The following is a 16,179-nucleotide window of genomic DNA, read 5'->3' as shown; positions in this document are numbered from 1 at the left end:
CTTGATGAGATAAAAGCATATAAAATTAACTGTAATAAAAACATAAGGCAACGACTTGTTCGTAACTAATACACTTTTGCTGTAATGATTAATATCATTTGAGAATTAGCAGAAAATCAAAATAAATACAATGATTTACATCCAACTTTGATTTAATGGCCTTTCGACTTGTAAATATGCCATCAACGCTTCACTATGTCATCTCTTGGCTTGACGGTGAAGTCCCAGAGCTCGCCGTACTTCTCGTTGAAGTCCCAAATGTCCATGGAATTGTACTCTTCGATCAACTTGTCGCGAGCTTCTCTGTCCATGTTGTAGATCTGCGGCTCAAAATTGTGAGGCTTATCAGGCTTGCTCATCTCAATTACACAGAACACCACCACGAACACTGCAGCTCCAATGTACAAGTAATCGTCCTGCCGAAAACAAACAATACATCTCATGGCATCAGGAAATTGTTAAGAGAGTTTGTCAGTCAAGCCAAACTTGATTGTGTTGAAAAATTATTCTTTTATCTTACTTTACATGTATACATATGTAAAGGTTCACGTATATCGCCTACATACACTTTGTGAAAGCTTATATATATACATGTATAATATAAATTTTCTTACATAATTGAAAAAGTGATCATGATTTGAGTATCTCTATTAGCAAGAAGAAGAAAAAAAAAATGAAACTCAATTCCAATTCCATCCTTTAAATTAGAACTATGACTATGATAGTTATTTCCTTGAGAAAGGGATCACTGACATTACATAGCAAGCGAAATTGAAGTACTTAACTGGTACTTTGTAAGCCAAACCAGCTACAACAGCAGGGAGAAACAACCAAGAAATAAGCCCTGCAAGAGATTGAAATGTCCAAAATTTACTGATAGTGATCTTGATTCAAAACCTCCATTAGATAAATTAGGAACACAAATGAAATGCAAGAACTGGACAGAAACAACCAAACCCCACAGTCTTTACTGTCTCACCTTGAAAGCCACAAGGTGGCTCTGCAGCTTCATACTCGGCCACCACAGCCTCCCAGAAACCTCCTACACAGAATAACAGCAAATGACTCAAAATAATGAGTTTGCTATTTGGAATATGAATCAATGGAGTGAGTTTTCAGAATGAATTGTTTCATTTGTCAAATAAAATGAATCATTCCGTTCGATTTCGTTTCTGCTTCTGTTCTTCTTATTAGTTATTTCTTTCTTCATTCCATTCGGTTCTATCAAAGAAAGGCAAAGTAAAAGGAAAATCACTGCATTAAACTACGATCGGATTTGGTACCTTTTTCCACTTCGCCTTCAAAATACGTGTGATGTCCATCGTACTCCCCGTATTTGAAATCCTCCTGCAGATCGCCGAGTTCGGCTCCTTTTTATATGCAATAAAAGTAGATCGATGGGAAGAAAGAAATCGAAGGCCAAGTACGAGGAGGAAGCTACTCACGGCGCTGACGCCGTTGGTTCTCCACTTATCGTGCGGATCTTCATCAAGGTCGGGCTCGATTTCCGTCAGTCCGGCCCTGCGCCGCGTGGAGCGACGCACACGCCCGATCCCGGCGCGGAAAAATTCAAGGCTTTTTAGGGATTCCATGTGAGGAACACCAACAGCGGTCGCTGCGGGGATCCTAGCGGAGGAGGAAGACGTTGCCGGGGGCGGCAAGGCGGCGACGGCGAGGGACGGCGAAGACACTGTAGCGACCACCATCTTGTTGGCTCTTTCCCTCTCTCTCTCTCTCTCTGCTGCTGCTGCTTAAATTAAGTGTGGTCCGCTTGTGTACACGCTGTGACGACCGTCAGATGCGAATCTGACGGTTAGATAAATACAAGAACATCAATTTTTTGTCAAAATAAAATAAATCGGGAAGGGAAGCCATCAATTACCTTATCCGATGAGAGGAACAACTTTATGCCCCTCGTAATTTGTAAACTACTGAAAACACCCTAGAATTTCAAACGACATCATTTTACTCCTAATCACTCATCCAAGGAAATAATCCCACGGTAACTTCGTTCTTTAGAGATGACAGTTATCATAAATCCCTTGGGGCAATTTATTTACACCTCTCGTGGCAAAGTGACAGAATATGGAATAGGAAATTGAGGGTGTACATAACACAAGCTACATAGAAGTAACATTATCATGAATAGTTATCGTTATTTGTTACAGACAGCAACTATGGGAAGACACAACACAGGAACCAAGTTCTCTACAAGGGAACAAACAAGAGAAGCTACCGTATTAGTAGCCATATTTAAAGGGACAAAGCATGCCCTTTAGTAAGACCAATCGGTTACGTTGGAGATGAACACAGCATCGTTTGTTACAAGAAGAGCGATCCTTGGATCAATCGTGACGTGAGGGTGGCTACCCTCTCAAACTGCGAAACGAAATGTTAGAGATTTGAGTAATTGGCAGTAGAAGAAGGGGGAATCACCGCGTTGTTTAGACAGTTTCTTTGAGTTACCTTTGGCTGGTTGTACTTTTCGCGTATGGCGTTCAGTGGAGAGCTCTTGCTGTTCATCTGTAACTCTCGTAGCGCCAGCACTGCCTCTTTCAGATCGGTGGCCTTGTAGCAGGTGTAATGTTCGAGAGTGGAGTTCTGTATTTGAAATCAAAACAGGTTGATCGAGTTGAATGATACGCTTGGGTGATTGGGAATGAGCAGAGGTGATTGTTCATGCCTACCCATGGATGGTTTGTCTGATGGGATTGCAGTGTCCATCTCGCGAGAAACACAGCGGATGCCGCTATGACGGAAGGGAGAAATTTTAAGAAGCTATACTCCACTAAGGTCAACTCTGCCAAATAATTGGCAAGATGCCCAAAGGTCAACGTTGGGTTCTGGATTCCAGAAAAATGCAGATGATGAAGAGTCATTGTTGAACAAATAGCAGGCATGTGTTATGAGTAATAAGATTGTTGAACATAGAATACCTCAGACAATGCATTCGCGGCACGCAAAAATCTTCTGCAAATGATTGTTGCCAGATTAAATCAGCCAGCACAACCAGCCCAATAGGTAGGTGTTGAATTGAATCAAACTGAAAGGTGTTGTTCATATGAAAAATTGTCAATATACCTGAGGAAGGTTTTGGTCGTAGGTAATGAGAGCTTAAAACCCAAATAGTTGAGCACTTGACTCTCCATTTCCAAAACCTGTTGGTACAAGTTATTTAGCCGCTTGCTGAATCAAAGGACAGATGTAGATATTCTAAGGAAATAATGTACCTCCTCCTTGGTGTAGGTGTTATCAGTTATAAAACAGAATTCTTCCATTCGTGGAGCACATATTTCTTCATATTTTCTGTGTACAGGACAAGTTATTAGGGACTCATTGGCTAAGCATGCATAATCTGTCTTCCTACTATTCAACCATAGTATAGATGGGTGCATTACTACAACAAGCTAATAAAAGTAGTAATAATAATAATAAACTAGATAGAGAGAGTTGTGAGCGTGTTTTTAATCAATTCAGCATTGACCCTCACATATTGATGCCAAACACATTTCAAATATATGAGCATATGGTCCTCAAGGAACCTATTTCTCAATTTTGACCAAAATTGATCCGTACAATTGGCACATTTTAAGCATGATGTCACTAAATGTCAAGGAAAAGTTTCAAAAGTATTTTCTTAGTTTTTTTTTAATGGATCAAGTTTACAAACTAAAAAAAATCCTTGGCTCTTTGTTTAAAAAAAAAAAGGAGAGATTTTTTAGTGAACAGACTGCCCACTCAAATTTTTACCTCCCCTATTTCTCTGACAAGAAAATAGAGGGAAAGAAAGAAACCAAGGTTTCTGTGCCTTTAAGGAAACATAAACAAGAGATTGCTTAACCTATCCTCTTCCTATTAACTTCTTCCTTACCCTCACTCTTTTCTCCTGCGCTTTCTCTTCTCCCCTGAACTTTCTCTGCATTTTGGGAAATACTATTAGGGATTGTTGCAATAGACTAAGATATGCAGTTCTAGTTTAGTCCATAGAATGAAATATGGACGGTTCATTCTCATTCCTACATTTAGTTTGTAGGAATATTGTCAAAGCTAGATAAAAAATGATCTCTACAATACTAAAATATTACGAAAAGAAATAATTTTTCAATTCATTTGATCCACTTGGTCCACTTGACTCATCTTATCAGCTTGTCCACCTTTGCTCAATCTGCTCAGTGGGTCTAACACCACATAATCCACTTAACTAGTCTACTTGATAGTCCCTACCTGCCTAATTCGTTCAACCAAAAGATATACTTGACCCTCTTGGCTTGCCTACCCCAGCCATTCAACCACTCAATTTGCCTAACCTATTGAGTATGCTTAACCCATACAACTCACTTGGCATATCTAATAAACCCATCTCATTCCTCACCCCATAAACTATACAACTCACTTAGCCCATCCAACCCTCCCAACTCACTTGTCTCACTCGGCCCTCTCAATTTGCCATTCTCAAAATATATATCTCTTAAAAAATGGATAGATTACGGATAAATATTTCATGGAATGATGAAAAGAATAGCTAAGGATCAGGGGAAGGCAATTCCATTAGAAGTATTTCAAGTCCATTTTTGAAACCAAACATAGGAATAACTTGTCCATGAGAATTCATGAGGAAAAGAATCGCAAGTTCTACAAACCAAACATGTCATGAATGAGCCCCAAAAGCAAATTGATCCAATACAAAATGTAGCACAATCAAGAAAAAATATCTAGTAATAATAACTGAGATTTTGTGCAGCGATAATAAAATTGAATGTAGTCTAATGGAATAAGTATTATAGGCAATAGCTTCAAGGACATAAGAAGATAGCATGGGAGTTCAAAAGTAAACTTACGAGGCAACTAGCATGCAAGTAATGCCTAGGAGCTGAAGCCTTTGTCTTTCAATATAGTTTTGTGAGAGAAACTCGTCAATTATATGTACAGTGAGATAAAGTGTATCTGGGACAAGCTTGTATTCCTCAGAAACCTGAAGACAATGTGCAGAAACTTCAAGGCTACAACAATGCACTTATTCAAAAATTAGCGCTTAGGCAGTTATACTGTACCAGTTATCTTAGAGAAATATAGGGAAATAATGTTAGTTTTATATAAAAGATAATGAGACAGATCAGATCACATAGAACCAAAGTTTAACGTAGATCTTACAATTGATCATAAAAAAATAAACTTCCTGATTTAATGCATATGATGAATGTAGCTTTGTGAACATAATCAGTCTGATACTAAGAATGGTAGTTTTCATAAGAAATGTCAGAGGATAAAAGATTAATAAGATTCACTGAATGAACAAAAAAAAGGCACTGTAATGTGTACTGTGTTGCAACTCTTTCAAATGCCATACAACAAAATCAAGTCATTTAGGTAGACAATGTAGACACTAGACAGGTACAGCAACCATTGATCTATGACAAACAACGTAATGAAAATGCCTATAGCAAGCAGAAAAGTAAAAAAAAAAAAGAGAGAGAAAGAAGAATAGAGCAAGCAGATTGGAGTAATCGCATGTTAAATTTATAAAGCTAAAATACCACTAAAAATAATTTTATTAAAAGATCAGCACTTCATTTCTGCATTTGTTTAAACTTACTCATGAATTTACTGTCTAGAAAAAAAAAACTACAACTCTAATATTTTATATTAGTTATCAGACATTTATTTCCTTCTAATAAACCAAAAAAAATAAACTAATAAAAGTAAAAGTTCACTGGTTTATTTAAAACAGATGATAAATTGATAGTGATAAGTATAAACATGGTAAAAAGGTTAAGAACTAACAAACCTCTACAAGCCAATCTATTAGAATGGCCCGCATACTCTGAGTGACATCTCGCTGCAATGTTTCCATGTAATTAGCAGCTGGTCTCCGAACAAGCTGATAAAGAATAGACTTGGCATGTTAGAACCATCAAAAATTCTAGAGGGCCATGAAGGTACGGAAACTGAAGAGATAAAAATAAACATTTGTTGAAAATGATTGCACAAAGCCTATATTTTCAATAAAAGAACAACACTCAAAAGAATGCAGACATTAGAACAAGAAGCTCATTAAAAAATACCTCTATGACACATTGGTTTGTATATATCTCTGAAGCGTAAGTGCAGCACAATTGAGGATCTCGAGGGTCTGTATCAATGTCTATGAAATCCAATGCGCTAAATTTCCCTAAATTGAACCAAAATTACTACATTATTGAGAAAAAAAAACAACACTTGATAAATCAACTAAGTCATCTAATAAAAGAAGACATCACACTGGCTGTTATGGAGATACATGGTTTAAAACTTTAGTTAGTATATGATTCAAATAACAAACAAAATGCAACATAGTAATTTGATCACTTTTGGCATCACTATCATATCTTATTGCTGATAGTGCAATTCAAAGATAGCATATTGTTTAATCAGACATCAAATTTATTATTAAACAGGAAAAGTGGCCAGGAGTAAGGGTTAACCTTCCTTTGTCTGATTTGTGAATTCAAGGTTTCCATCAAAGTTATGTCCTCTAGCCAAACTTGTTGTACATGTGCTCTCTCTTTCCCTAGTGGTATCGAGGTGTTTGAACACTGCAAGGTAATCTTCCCCTTTTTCCAAAGAAGAAGAATCTTTTGACTCAAAAATCTTCATCTTATATGCTTCTTCAATCGTCTTATGTTCATCATTGTTATTAGAAAACTCATTAACTACTCTTGGTATATCCTTGTGTGATACAGAGTCTATCACTTTTTCCAATGAAGAAGATTCTTTAGATACCAGCCTTTCCAGCTTCTGCGCTTCTACATCTGACATGTTTTCAACATTATCATTGATTGAAACATTTCCAACTATGGAAGAATTTGAAGCCTTGGAATCAGCACACTTTTTAGTTTTTGGAGGACCTGATTTTTGCCTTCGAACAGCAAAAGTCTGGAATTTGAAACAGTCAAATGAAAACTCATTATCAAAACCTGACATCTAAGAGAATAAGTAAAAGTAACTCAACAGAGTCAACATTTTTTAATGTATTTGAAGAAAAGTGAAAGAGAGTCAATTACTAATTTAACGCACATGATTTTCCATTCTAAATTTCGGAAGCCTAGTCTAGAGCATAGAGAAGGGAGAATTATTTAAGGAAAATAGCCAAAGGTGAATCATTACTAAACCTGGACTTTGCTGGTTGACATCCATGCTTTAGATGCATTCTGAGAAGAAGTGTTGGTGACATCCTTCAAAACCGCACGCTTTTTGCATTGTGAACCTATCGGACATGGAGCAATATAACTGTTTTCATCATGAGCCCTTCTCTTTGAGCATGACTGCTTCCTCTCTGGATTTGCAACAGACGATGGCAAAGGAGGTAATCCACCAGTTGCACGGAAAGCAGCAGCACGTGCCCTCGTAATTCTTCCACAATGAGCATCAAGAGCAGAACTTGAGCGATTTTCCTTCTTCATTACTGGAAAGGGTAATATTCTCAATTATAAAAGCTCTAACACAATCTCTTTTAGAGGATAGGTATGAAGATTTCCATCATCAGTGTATACACATCCAAGTATTAGCGTCCATAATTTTCCAAGTAAAACCACCTAGCTCAGAATTATGTTTCATGGCAGCAAGGTCGCGTTTTTATTTCACTGACTCAATTAATTAAAAACCAGCCAAAGGAAACAATAAAGAGAACATGCGTGTCAAATAGTTCTGCTTTCATGAAAAACCATTTCAATCGTCGACTGAATGCTTCAGATACATCAATGTAACTGTTAGGACTTAGACGACGTAAATGGTCTGGGTCATGTATTTAGGTGTTAAAACAGTAAAAACGACTTCTTGCAATAAAACGACCATGGAATCTGATAAGCTCACATCAAATCCATGAAGTAAGATGTTTCAACAAGATCGAACAGCTCGTCGGCAAATGTATCGAAGCAAACAAAAGACACATCATGCAAGATTCATTCGAAAATAAAAATAGTCGATTCAAGAACAGGCAAAGCCCTAGATCCGGAAATGGAGCACGCCGAACACCCATGAAAGAGTCTAACTCCGTGACTAGGGCATGACTAAATGCGGCAAATATGGGAAGGCGAAGTGGGAACCCTACCTAAGCCCCCAGCAGTCGCCGGCGCGGCCGCCGCCTACCCCAGACGCCCCCAACCTAGAGGAAAAGAGTCAGGATCGGTAGAGTATTCGACGGAACTCAGTGGAGGCGCAGCCACGAGACGTCGACGACGATGCTCGGCCTTCTGACGATTCGATCGCGACGAGTAGTGCGGAAAAGGGAGTGACAGCAGCGCCCAAAAAAGGGTAGAAAAGTCCGCATCGAAGCCCCGCCGGTTTTGCCGCTCGAGACCCATTTCAAAATTCCTGAATATGATCGGATCGCGACTTCCATCCGCTAACCCGTTAAAAGAGGTCAGACCTTTACCGTCCGATCTCAATCCAACGGACAAAGAAGGTCCTCTAGGACTTGGTGGAAACTTCTGGGGAGGGACTAATAATAATGTGATGATTGAAATTGCTGTCTATCTACTTTAAATGCAAAATTTATATTTAATAATTTTAGTTGAGACCTTAATCATTTTATTTATTTTTCACCTAACTTTAAATTACCTAAAAAAATGTACACCTATATAAACAAATAATTTTTTTAAAATCTTATGTCAACTCTTATGTCGTATTTGGTTCAGACCATTTTATGATAATCAAATTTGATTCGAGTTTTTACCCGATTTTAAAGTTTTTCTCTTTTCCAAAACGTCAGCGAATGTTATGAATTGGGCCATCCAACCTTAAATCGAATTACCTCAGGCTGCCGAGGCTTTTCTCGATCCAGAGATTAAACAAAATATTTTTTCGAAATTATCCTCAGAACGATTGGAACACAATCGGAGCCTAGCACAATTGTCTAGTGCAAACAGGGTGGCGCCGTATTCCTTCACACGCATAGGTCATCGGTGAAGCTTCATGCGCGCCTAGCAACGGTACAAAGGCACTGCAGCTGGAGGTGGTAGTCGGCAGCAGCAGCATGACGTCGCCGCTGATCGTGCAGGATGGCGGCGACGAACAATGGTCGACGGGCTACCAAAGGTGGCAACACATAGCAACATCAAGTGCTCAGAGGCACGGCGGAGGTGGCAGCAGGCACACAGAGGTGCGATAATCAGACGTGGCAACAAGCGATGGCAGCCAACATGGCCTTCACACAGGATGGCGGCAGCGAACAATGAGTGGTGACAATGAGCAGTGACATTAAGAGCAGGAAGAAGAATGATTTTTATTTTTTTAAACTGGATTTTGATTAAAACTTTAGTAAATTAAATTAATCAACTTCTAGCTATGATTTAGATAAATTAAATAAAAATTTTCTGAAACCTAAAAAATTATCTATTTTTTAAAAAATAATTAACAAATATTATCTGATTTTATTTATTTATATATATCACTATTAATAATAATATTATCATTATTATATATATATATATTCAAAATTTTAAATAAATACAATAGTAGATCGGCAATATGATGATTATATATATATATATATTCAAAAATTAAAATAAATACAATAGTAGATCGGCGATATGATGATTAATATAATTCTCTACACTTGAATTGAGGGTGCGGACGACCATACAATATCATTGATCCTGTCTGAAAATCGATGAAGGCAGTGAGCTGGGACGTGATTCTGTTGTTGACTCGATGAAGACTTAACGCTGTCTTGCAACAAAAGGAGCATTAGTGACTAACCAGTGAAGGGGTTCCGATGTTGGCTCTTCGACGCTCAAGTCAGTGCTCGATTTTGGAGATGAAAACATTGAACTATAGCAAATGGTATGTAAAAGTAAGAAGCATCGCATATCTTCACCTATAGATGGAGACTCCTTTTATAATATTGTTGTTGCGTTATGCACGCATCTCAAAGCATTAATATGTTTTTTGAGAAAGGATAGGCCATAAATTGTCCTTGACGTTGCTCCTTAGACAAGCCCGCAAATCGTTGTGACTTGACAGGTTGGAAGCTTCTAAAGGACGATTTGTCGGCGGGATATTCTCTGTCATTTCCTGCACAAACTTCCAAAGGAGTACGATATGACAGCTATCTAAGTTTCGCTATAGGTCGGTCGGCTGCCACTCAGCTAGTATATCACCAGCTCAGCCGTACAGAATGCAACTACTACTCTGTTCTTCACTCGGCTTTCAGGTTGTTGGAGAGGCACACTATGCCCGATCGGGCCTTAGGTTCAATCGGCAAGGACCGGGGGGGGGGTATCTTAGTATTTGACTCTTAACCTCATCTACAAGTTGTGGAGGATGACTATTCGGACGGTCTGGTCAGCCTTTCATGTCTGACCGGCGCTGAGGGCCTACTCGAGCAACCTTGTTTGGTTCACAGTCCACAATCTCGTGGCCCGTTCGAACCTGCGACTTTTAATGTTTAACTTTGACCTATATGTCAGACGATCCTTGCAACTTTGACTTATTTATTGAACTAAGGCTAATATAGTAAAATATTACATTAGGTTATACACTAAAACCTTCAAACAACTAATGTTTTATTGCATTATCTAAATTTAACCAAACAACATCGGGCATAACCTTGGTTCAAGATTATCATGCATAACCTTAGTTATATGATTATTAGGTAATCACTTAACCTTGATTACGGAGAATGAAATATAACATAATGTCACCTTCGACTGCCGCGCCTTTGCATACCACTGTAATGCATGCACGAAGCTTCAGCGATGACCTGCGCGAGTGAAAGAACGCAACGCCGCCCCGCTTGCGCTAAACAACCGCACTCAGCTTTGATTGTGCTCCGATCGTTTCGAGGATAATTTCAAATTTTTTTTTTTGCTTAACCTCCGAAATCAAGGAAAAATAATTGTTTGGCCCCTTTTCAGATATTCTGAAGATTTTTTTACTATTTATAGTATTTTTTATTTTTATGATATTTAGGATATTTTCGATATTTATGAGATTAGGTTTTGGCTATATTAGCCTTTGTTTTATTAATTTTATTTTCCAATAATTTTTTTTCCTTATTTCATAGAGTAGGAATAGAGATCATCTATATATTATGAATTCTTTTATTTTTAAAATTTTAGGGTCTAGAGTCTATATAAATGATTATTTAGGTTGATGCAAGACAATTTTAATTACTTCTATTTTTAACCCTCGTCTTATCTTTGGAATGTGGTAATTTTTTTTTAATGATATTCTTGATCGGATCAATAATGATTAGAAGGTCGCTTCCAATATTGATACGTGCTAATTTGATAGTTGATATATTTTTGTGTAAATTAATAAAATCAATAGTTATTCTTCTATCAATAAACATTTATTTAATATTCATGAGGTATTATTAGGGATGATAATTTCGTTTATTCAATGTTAGGTACTAATACTATTAAAAAAAATTTCACTTTCCTTTGGATCATAATTAATGAATTACAATGGATTTTATATTTGCTTGAAAAAAATTATTTTAACATTTCTGATTTATTAATGATGATAAATAAGAAACAAATTGCATTGGTTGGAAGGAATCGTGACTATTTGTTTTTTAATATTTCATTAATAGTTTTATAAGTGTAATTTAGCATTAGTAGGTGCTATAATTTATTTTAGTATATTTTTGGATCTTGGTGCTTGAAAGTCAACTGAATGATCTGGCGAAGGAGAATCGTCGTGCCACAACGTGGCAGCGGTCTGGCCGCTGGATATGTACTTACTCCGTTCCACCGACGACGAATAATCTTTTCCGGACTATTGTGAAGCAACCAACCACCCCCTTGGTCGAAGCTCATGGGCGGATGGGCCCCGGCAGGTCACTTTGGAACAATTTGAGAAGAACCGGAGACGAAAACGACAGGATTTAATTATTTTTTTAAAAATACATTATTTTCCAAATCGCGAATTCCAAAAATCTGATCCCATTTCGAAGACGAAGGGGGGACTCCCAAGCTTTTCCCCTCCCATCCTCTATATAACAGGCGGCGTGGACCTCGACTGGCCACCGAGATCTCATCTCTTCTCATCTCCGCTCGTCGTCATCGGTCTTCTTCCTTCCTCTCCGAGGTAAATCTCTTCGCTCTTCACCCGATTCGAGTTCGGTGATGCTCCGTACTCTTCTCGGATCGAAGCGAAAGCGCGAAGATTTTCGTTTGTTGGGTTTTGTTGTTAGCTCGTCATTGTCTCATCGTCTTCTTTGTCGTTAAATCGTTAATATCTTTGGATTTCATGACATTGGGCATGTGGTGCATGTTAATGATCGTGTTCCTTCATATTTTTTCTCGTATGTTGGTCGTTGTTCGATTCGCTCTTAGATTTATGATATTTCCATATGAATTTGGTTGGTTTGTCAGTGTACAGTCTCTATCAACCTGCAAATCGACAAGCACACACGCACTCCCTGCTGTATTCATATCTCACATGAACACCGCTTGTTGTTGTATTCAGATCCCGCTTTCGATTGACTTCGCTTTTGATCTGTAGTCCGTTCAAAGCCTTTTTGTCCACGGGATGGACGTGGTTTAGTTTGTTGGACTGGACGTTTTGATTGTTTCTCTGCTTCCTTAGGAAAGGTTATTCAATTTTCTTTACTTCTCCAGGTTTGGTTGAACTTGTGAGATAACCCTATTATTTCTGGTATTTCATAAATGTTCAGAATCATCTTTTGTGTGAATCTGGCCTGTTTGTTAACCTGCTATACCATGCTCTCCAATCTTACATTTCGAACAAAGTTGGGTTCTCCTGTACACCCATTCCCGAAATATCCGTAGTTATTTATAACTATAAGCACTTCAGTTTTCATGAAATGAATCTATAATTTCGCTAAAAAGTTACAAACATGTTTCAGAATGGGTAGCACTGAAAATGATGTGGCCGGCTACGGAGAGTACACTTATGCAAACTTGGAAAGGGAGCCATATTGGCCTTCAGAGAAGTTGCGGATTTCTATCACAGGAGCAGGAGGATTTATCGCATCACACATTGCTAGGCGTTTGAAGAGCGAAGGTCACTACATCATTGCTTCTGATTGGAAGAAGAATGAACACATGACTGAGGATATGTTCTGTCATGAGTTCCATCTTGTTGACCTGAGGGTCATGGACAATTGCTTGAAGGTCACTAGTGGTGCCGATCATGTATTCAATCTTGCTGCTGATATGGGAGGAATGGGTTTCATTCAGTCCAACCACTCAGTTATCATGTACAATAACACCATGATCAGTTTCAACATGCTTGAAGCTGCAAGGATTAATGGTGTGAAAAGGTACTCTTATCGCTTATCTCTAGTCTCCTATTTGAATCTTGAAGATTATATCTATAACATTGAAATATATGGGATCCAGATTTCTTTCTTTCTATTTTTTTTATGCTGTCAGACATGATTATGAACTGCAGAGTAAGCTGAAATTTTGTGGTGGTTCAGACATTTTATACTGATAAAGAATTAAAGGTCAATACTTTATGATTAGGCACAACAAAAACAAAAATCTCTGCTATGTAACATATATACAATTGCCAATTTTCTTCAGCATAAGATACTGCCATTAGCATAATTTTGCTTTTCACTAGAGAATATTTGACAAAGAAAAATTAGCAAGCCAAGATCAACAGTACTTGAATACGAATGCAGGTTCTTTTATGCCTCAAGTGCTTGCATCTACCCAGAGTTCAAGCAGCTGGAAACTAATGTGAGCTTGAAGGAATCTGATGCTTGGCCTGCTGAGGTTTGCTACTTAAAACACATTAACGATTGACTTTTATCTTCTGTTTTTTTCTAGTTGTATTACACAGTTAACTAAGAATGAGGTTCTCACTTTCTAATGTTAAATTTTCATTACTATAGCCTCAAGATGCCTATGGTCTGGAAAAACTCGCCACGGAAGAGTTGTGCAAGCACTACAATAAGGACTTTGGCATTGAGTGCCGCATTGGGAGGTTTCATAACATTTATGGCCCCTTTGGAACCTGGAAAGGTAGGCTGTGTGCTGATATCTCCAACTACATCTCTTAGAATTATCATTGTAAATGAAAATGAATCTGTAAACAGGTGGGAGGGAGAAAGCCCCTGCTGCTTTTTGCCGAAAGACATTAACCTCCACTGATAAGTTCGAGATGTGGGGTGATGGTCTGCAAACTCGATCCTTCACTTTTATTGATGAATGTGTTGAAGGTGTTTTGAGGTAATTACCATGTCAAATGGCATCTCTTTGCATTAATAATTCCAAAGCTTTGAAGTTCTAACGCATTCCTCCTCTTATTGTTGGTTAAGATTGACAAAATCAGACTTCCGAGAACCATTGAACATCGGCAGTGATGAAATGGTAAGCATGAATGAGATGGCTGAAATAGTGCTCAGCTTTGAAAACAAGAACCTTCCAATCCACCACATTCCTGGTCCCGAGGGTGTCCGTGGTCGCAACTCCGACAACAACCTGATCAAAGAGAAACTTGGGTGGGCTCCGACCATGAAACTTAAGGTACATGATGCGCCGTTAAATCTTTGAATCCTGCTACTCGAGCTTTTATGATCTTGGATTGCTAACTAATGACATAACAATTTCTTTCATTTCAACAGGATGGCCTGAGGATTACATACTTTTGGATAAAGGACCAGATCGTAAAGGAGAAAACTCAGGGTCTCGACGTGTCTGTTTATGGATCATCAAAGGTTGTGGGAACACAAGCACCCGTGCAGCTTGGTTCTCTTCGTGCAGCTGATGGGAAAGAATGAAAGCCCACATCCTCTACTTGTCTGGGAGCCAATTTATCAAAAACAGAGTCAAAAGTAGCAAATTTTGATTTGCTTTACTCATATTACATTAAAGTTATTGTTGTATTGTATTTTTGATGACGAAACCTTTGTCTATAGGTTGATATCATCAATATATTGAATCTGTGTGCTTGCTGTAATACGCAAAATGTCATGATCACTGAACTCAATTCTATTGTTGTAACTCTTGTTCGATGCAAGTTTGTCGTAAGTTGTAACTCAATTCAAGTTGGATGTTTGAACTTCGCAAGTTCAAAAAATATTAATCTGATAGCTCTTTAATTGTTTCAGGTCACAGTTGCTGACTTATAAGCTTATCCTTGAAATTGAAGACAGTTTGCTAGATGCCAAGTCCTTTTCAGACCGTGGACCAAACTGTATCTAATGGCTTGCTGCGGCAACTTATCCTCCGAATGGGCAAAAGAGCTGTTTCCGACTGGACCACCCCAATTGACAGGTGAGCTATCAAAATATGATAATGATTCAATAATAATTATTAGTAAAAGATGATTGAGCTCCTACAGATGTCCCTATGGTTTTTTTTTAAGGGAATATGCCCATCAGAAATTGATCATTTATCTTATTATAATAAATTTATCATCTTTTAATCAATTCAGTATTCCAACATGGGACAATAATGATACAACAATGAACTGACATCCATGCCTTTTTTTTTTCATTTAAATTTCTAAGAGCTCCGTGAATTCATTATCCATCAAGTGCTTGTTGTGGTTAACTATTTTTTTCTACTGTCACTGTCAAAGGCTCCTGCGAGTTATGGGCTCTCGCATGCCTGCATCACGACAACTGCACTTTGTTTTATTTATGAAAGAGATAATTTCACGTTTTTCTTTTAATCTTTACCTGAATAAAAAATACTTACTTTTTTTTACTCTTCTATAGGAGAATCCATTTTACTCTTTTTGATCTTCGATTTATTTTCTTATTATCTATCCAATAAATTTTGAAAACTAACTTACATTTGACCCGTTAGTTTGAGCGTTGAAGTGACTTTTGATGACCCACACATGAATTTGACAATAAAATCATGTCATAGTGTGTTTAGCCCCAAAGCCATACTACCTTGGAGGCACAAAAACTATTGTTTTGAGCTAAAAGAGATGGCAAATGTTTTTAAGTTTTGAAGTTATAGGAAACTATGAGTCAAAACGTGCCATTTTAAGAAAGAAAAAAAAAATCTGTAGTTACAATTTATTTAGAACGATAAAATAGAATATCCAAGCGATTTTCATTCCAAAAGACAAATCATGAGCGCAACAGCCCCAAGCACAAATTTATGAATTAAAAATACGGCACCAAAGAAAATTTGAGTTTATAAAATGATATGGTAGGTAGTAGTTTGAAATTTGGATGGGTAGCAATGTCATTTCAAAAGTTTCTCTGTC

The 16,179-nt window shown here is 37.7% G+C and overlaps 3 protein-coding genes across 4 annotated transcripts; 1 reads left to right on the top strand and 2 right to left on the bottom strand.

The window, feature by feature from the left end:
- Position 1: 1 nt before the first annotated feature.
- On the bottom strand, positions 2–1,746 carry LOC121977201 (photosynthetic NDH subunit of subcomplex B 5, chloroplastic-like). The gene is made up of 5 exons (XM_042529779.1): positions 1,446–1,746; positions 1,284–1,347; positions 980–1,042; positions 786–844; positions 2–416 (listed from the first exon to the last, which is right to left on the bottom strand). The coding sequence occupies exons 1-5, from the start codon at positions 1,704–1,706 to the stop codon at positions 183–185; spliced, it is 681 nt and encodes a 226-aa protein (XP_042385713.1). The 5' UTR covers positions 1,707–1,746; the 3' UTR covers positions 2–182.
- Positions 1,747–2,111: 365 nt separating this feature from the next.
- On the bottom strand, positions 2,112–8,311 carry LOC121977199 (cyclin-A2-1-like). Of its 2 annotated transcripts, none has more exons than XM_042529774.1 (12): positions 8,087–8,311; positions 7,149–7,441; positions 6,462–6,912; positions 6,063–6,169; positions 5,786–5,878; positions 4,839–4,972; positions 3,231–3,306; positions 3,082–3,158; positions 2,937–2,970; positions 2,688–2,843; positions 2,467–2,601; positions 2,112–2,379 (listed from the first exon to the last, which is right to left on the bottom strand). In XM_042529774.1, exons 2-12 carry the CDS (start codon positions 7,437–7,439, stop codon positions 2,323–2,325), a joined length of 1,611 nt encoding a protein of 536 aa, XP_042385708.1. In that variant the 5' UTR covers positions 7,440–7,441; positions 8,087–8,311; the 3' UTR covers positions 2,112–2,322. The 2 variants fall into 2 exon arrangements, with proteins under 2 accessions (XP_042385708.1, XP_042385709.1); XM_042529775.1 differs by having other exon boundaries at positions 2,937–2,967.
- Positions 8,312–11,910: 3,599 nt separating this feature from the next.
- Positions 11,911–14,762, top strand: LOC121977197 (GDP-mannose 3,5-epimerase 2-like). The gene is made up of 7 exons (XM_042529773.1): positions 11,911–12,069; positions 12,851–13,267; positions 13,634–13,727; positions 13,847–13,976; positions 14,051–14,183; positions 14,273–14,480; positions 14,579–14,762. Exons 2-7 carry the CDS (start codon positions 12,852–12,854, stop codon positions 14,732–14,734), a joined length of 1,137 nt encoding a protein of 378 aa, XP_042385707.1. The 5' UTR covers positions 11,911–12,069; position 12,851; the 3' UTR covers positions 14,735–14,762.
- The last annotated feature ends 1,417 nt before the right edge of the window (positions 14,763–16,179 follow it).

Source organism: Zingiber officinale, chromosome 4B, assembly GCF_018446385.1.
Source record: "Zingiber officinale cultivar Zhangliang chromosome 4B, Zo_v1.1, whole genome shotgun sequence".
NCBI lineage: Eukaryota > Viridiplantae > Streptophyta > Magnoliopsida > Zingiberales > Zingiberaceae > Zingiber > Zingiber officinale.
The sequence above is the reverse complement of the archived record's forward strand: the minus strand, read 5'-3'. Positions and strand labels throughout refer to the sequence as shown.